Here is a 3,733-nt window from a genome sequence, read left to right on the forward strand (position 1 = left end):
GTTATGTTAGGGAGAGTACAGCGCCGCGAGATGCCGTCGTACTCCATGGTCTGCACACCACTCTCCGAATTCAACAGAAGTGAACTCACCCCCATTGTCCGTGCATAGGACCTGGAGCACCCTCCCCATCTCAGCTTCTACCAACGCCTTCCAGCGCTTGATGGCCGCCGGAGCTTCATCCTTGGTGTCGAGCAAAGTCACCCACATGTACTTGGAGCAGTCGTTGATGAGTAGTAGGAAATGTTGGCACCCTCCTGGTGTTGCTGGCGTGATTGGTCCGCACAAATCACCATGGACCAGATCCAAGCGCTCCTCCACCCGGTACTTCACCGCCGCCGGGAACGAGGTCCTCCTCTGCTTCGTTGCCACGCAGCAATCACACAGCTGCTCGACGTGCCCGATGCTGGGCAGCCCACACACCATGTCCTTGTGCGCTAGCATCCGCAGCGCGTCGAAGTGGAGATGCCCGTACCTTTCGTGCCAGCGCCACGCCTCCTCACCGCACCGCGCCACGAGACACACCGACTTCACCGCCGTCAGTCGAAGCAGGTAGAGCCTCGCCACGGAGCGCTGCACCTTTGCCACCAGCCGCCTTCCTTGATCCCAAATCCACAGGACACCATTGTTGATGTGGATAGGGCATCCTCCCTCGTCTAGCTGCCCGAGGCTCACGATGTTCGTCGTGAGCCGTGGAATGTAGTAGACGTTCATCAGGCGTTGGTGCTCACCGGTCTTCGCCTCGAAGAGAATGGTCCTGCGGCCCTCAATGGCAACCACGGATCCATCCGCGAAACGCACCATCCCCTGAATCCTGGTGTTGAGCTCGGTGAAGGCCTCGCGCGCGCCCATCATGTGATTGGTGGCCCCGATATTGAAATACCAGAGCCCACCGTCTCGAGCTCCATCGCCGTCGAGTTGCGCCAACACCTTTTCTTCCACCAGATGCACAATGGCGGGCGGCGTATCTGCCTCAACGTTGACCGCCACTGTGGTGAGGAAGAGGGCCGGTCCATCCTCGTCCTCACCCTGGGCCACATGGGCCTCAGCCTTCTTCTACTTCATGGGGCACTCACGGGCCCAATGCCCTGTCTTCTTGAAGCGGCGACATTGGTCCGGCCCAACGTCTCCTCCGGAATTTGACGGTGGCCTTGATCCACTGTCCTTCCTCCTGGCGCTTGTTCCACGCCATCCCCACCCGCGCCCACGTCCGCGCTTGCTTTGGTAGCTGCTGCTCCCACTGCTGGTACCTTCGCCTTGCTCCATCTGCCGCATCCGCGCCATCCACTGCTCCTGGGTCAGGTACAGCTTCCCATCGGCACGCGGTGGCAGCGGTGCGTCGTCCTTGGCCGCCCGATCCTCGACGGCGCGCAGGCGCCTACTCGCGTCCTCCAGGGTCACCGTGGCGAGGTCCGTCATCACTTCAATGGCGACGGCCACCTGGGACAAGTGCTTGAGGACGACGTGCAGGAGCTTCTCAACCACCCTCTGGGGCTCAACCTCCTCCCCGACGGTCTCCAGGGTGGCGACTAGGTCCTGGAGGCGCATCGTGAAGTCATCGACGCCCTCACCGTCGTTGAAGCGGATGGTCTCGAATTCCCGGCACAAGCGCTGTGCCTTTGTCTTCTACACCGCGTTGCTGCCAACTCTTCGATCCTTGATCACCTGCCACGCCTCCTTCGCCACCAGTGAAGACACCATCTCCTGCGGCACAGCGCTCGTAATAGCATCGAGCGCCATGCGATCTTCTTGCAACGGGACGCCGCCGGGCTCGATCGCCTCCCATAGGTTCCTAGCCTGCATCTTCAACTTCATCAGTAGTGACCACTGCGTGTAGTTGCTCCTCGTGAGCATCGGCCAGTTGGCCGGCCCGCCGATCTCTTGGACGACTCGAACGCCCTCCTCACTTCCGCTGCCACCAGCATCCGTGCCCTTGCTGCGAGCATCCTTGCTGGTAGGGGACTGAGGCGTCTTCTTGTCGTCGTCACCGGCCATGAGCATGAAACGGACAGCGGCGTCTCAATTCCAGCGGCGATACCGCGCCGCGATCGAGTCCAGGCCCCTCCGACGCAGCTCTGATGCCAATTGTCAGCGGCACTCCGACGATCACCGTCGAGGGCCGCGGGAACACACACGAACTCTCTGTTTTGTGCTGCAAAAGAACAGGCAGCGTTTTTCCCTTGTATTGCTGAATACAAATAGAAGCTAACCAACGACTCCTATACGCACGGCATGCCGCCTTTCGTGAACATGCCATCCCATGTTCAGCTCCATACACCGCGCACACTCTCCTACAGACGCGCTCTGCATGCAACCATGCACTTGAGCTCCTACAGACTCGCTCCACCACCGGTGGGCTTATTCAACAGGCAACGGTAAAAAGGAAAAAACGGAGACAGCTATGGATTACAGGCAACAATGATGACCAGCTTTATAAGCGGAGGATGTTTCTGAAATCATCAACTCTACTTGTTGGCAATTTCCATGAGTAATTCTGAGAGCTCCCTCGGCTTTGAGAACATGGGCATATGATCAGCTCCCTGCAACCCCATCACTTCGGTGCCGGGGTTCCATGAGGCCATAAGCCGCTGCATCTCCGCCGGTTTCCACTCGTCGTCTTCAGCCACGACATACACACGCCTCACTGCGCCATACCTCTCTGCAGTCAGGACGTTCCCCGTCATCGTCTCGTCATTAAGGAACCGTCGTGACGGCCTCACCATGGCAATTGCCAGGGTCAGATCCTGCATTGCATTGCATTCCATCAGAGGAATTGAAGTAGGGACTGTAAATTAAATGAGCAAATTACAGTCAACCATCTCAGCCATTTGATGTAACAATACCTCTGGAGGGCTCAGTTGATACACTCTTCTCGCCATGTACTTTGGTCCGAAGAGAAATGTCTTATCCGGATTCTGGGGATCACCAGTGGTTCCAAGTGTGCAATCCATGAAGAAATCTGGCCCTTTCCCTTGTGACAGCTACAAGTTCGTACAATCATGCATAGTCAGGAAGAAAATGGAAGCTATCTAGTTTACATACGCGAACACTGATTTCCTAGCTACCAGTTGGTACCTGCTTGAAGGCGTATGTCATGGGCTTCCCGGCGGCGGGCATGGTGGCCGTGACGAACACGGCCACGGCGACTTTCTCCGGGTACGTCTCCATGGCCAGCGCGAGGCTCTGCCCGCCGAAGCTGTGGGCGACGAGAACCGCCTTCTCGCCCTCCGGTAGCACGGCCACCACCTCCAGTAGCGGCCGGCTGTACACCTCGAAGGACGCCACCTCCTCGCCGCGGCCAGGGCTGGCGCCGCACCCGGCCATGTCTAGCGCCGTCACGCGGTGGCCGACAGCCTCCAGGGCGGTGGCCACCCTGTACCAGCACCACGCGCCGTGACAGACGCCATGGATCAGCACGAAGTGGTGCTGCGTCGTCTTGGCGCCGCCCTCCATCGCCCTCTCAGCTCGTGACTTGGAGCGGCGGCCTTGATCTTTCGAGTATTTTCGCTTAACAATCCATGTGGCTGTCACATCAGGCCCTTAGGTTCCGATAATTAAGAATGCTTAAAAGCGGCGCAGCAATTGGCAATTTGGCATGTCAGTATAAATCACAGTTCCCACCATGACCATTATCTTTTGATCATGGATCGCCTGCTGCCCTCCACTAGAATCCGCTAGATGGTCCCTTAAAAATGTACTCCTACACTATCTCTATTTTTAAATTGTTGATGGCTTG

The 3,733-nt window shown here is 57.9% G+C and overlaps 1 protein-coding gene across 1 annotated transcript; it reads right to left on the minus strand.

Annotated features, from left to right (window-relative positions):
• Positions 1-2,155: 2,155 nt before the first annotated feature.
• Positions 2,156-3,527, minus strand: LOC101760323 (probable esterase PIR7A). Its single transcript, XM_004952236.2, has 3 exons — positions 3,073-3,527; positions 2,841-2,978; positions 2,156-2,741 (listed from the first exon to the last, which is right to left on the minus strand). Exons 1-3 carry the CDS (start codon positions 3,448-3,450, stop codon positions 2,463-2,465), a joined length of 795 nt encoding a protein of 264 aa, XP_004952293.1. The 5' UTR covers positions 3,451-3,527; the 3' UTR covers positions 2,156-2,462.
• Between the last annotated feature and the right edge of the window lie 206 nt (positions 3,528-3,733).

This window comes from Setaria italica, chromosome I (genome assembly GCF_000263155.2).
Source record: "Setaria italica strain Yugu1 chromosome I, Setaria_italica_v2.0, whole genome shotgun sequence".
Lineage (NCBI taxonomy): Eukaryota > Viridiplantae > Streptophyta > Magnoliopsida > Poales > Poaceae > Setaria > Setaria italica.

Coding starts and splice junctions, on each gene's coding strand:
- LOC101760323 (XM_004952236.2), bottom strand. CDS start 3,450: ATGGAGGGCGGCGCCAAGACGACGCAGCACCACTTCGTGCTGATCCAT. Junction 2,979..3,072: donor TGACATACGCCTTCAAGCAG/GTACCAACTGGT, acceptor ACGAACTTGTAG/CTGTCACAAGGGAAAGGGCC. Junction 2,742..2,840: donor ATCAACTGAGCCCTCCAGAG/GTATTGTTACAT, acceptor AATGCAATGCAG/GATCTGACCCTGGCAATTGC.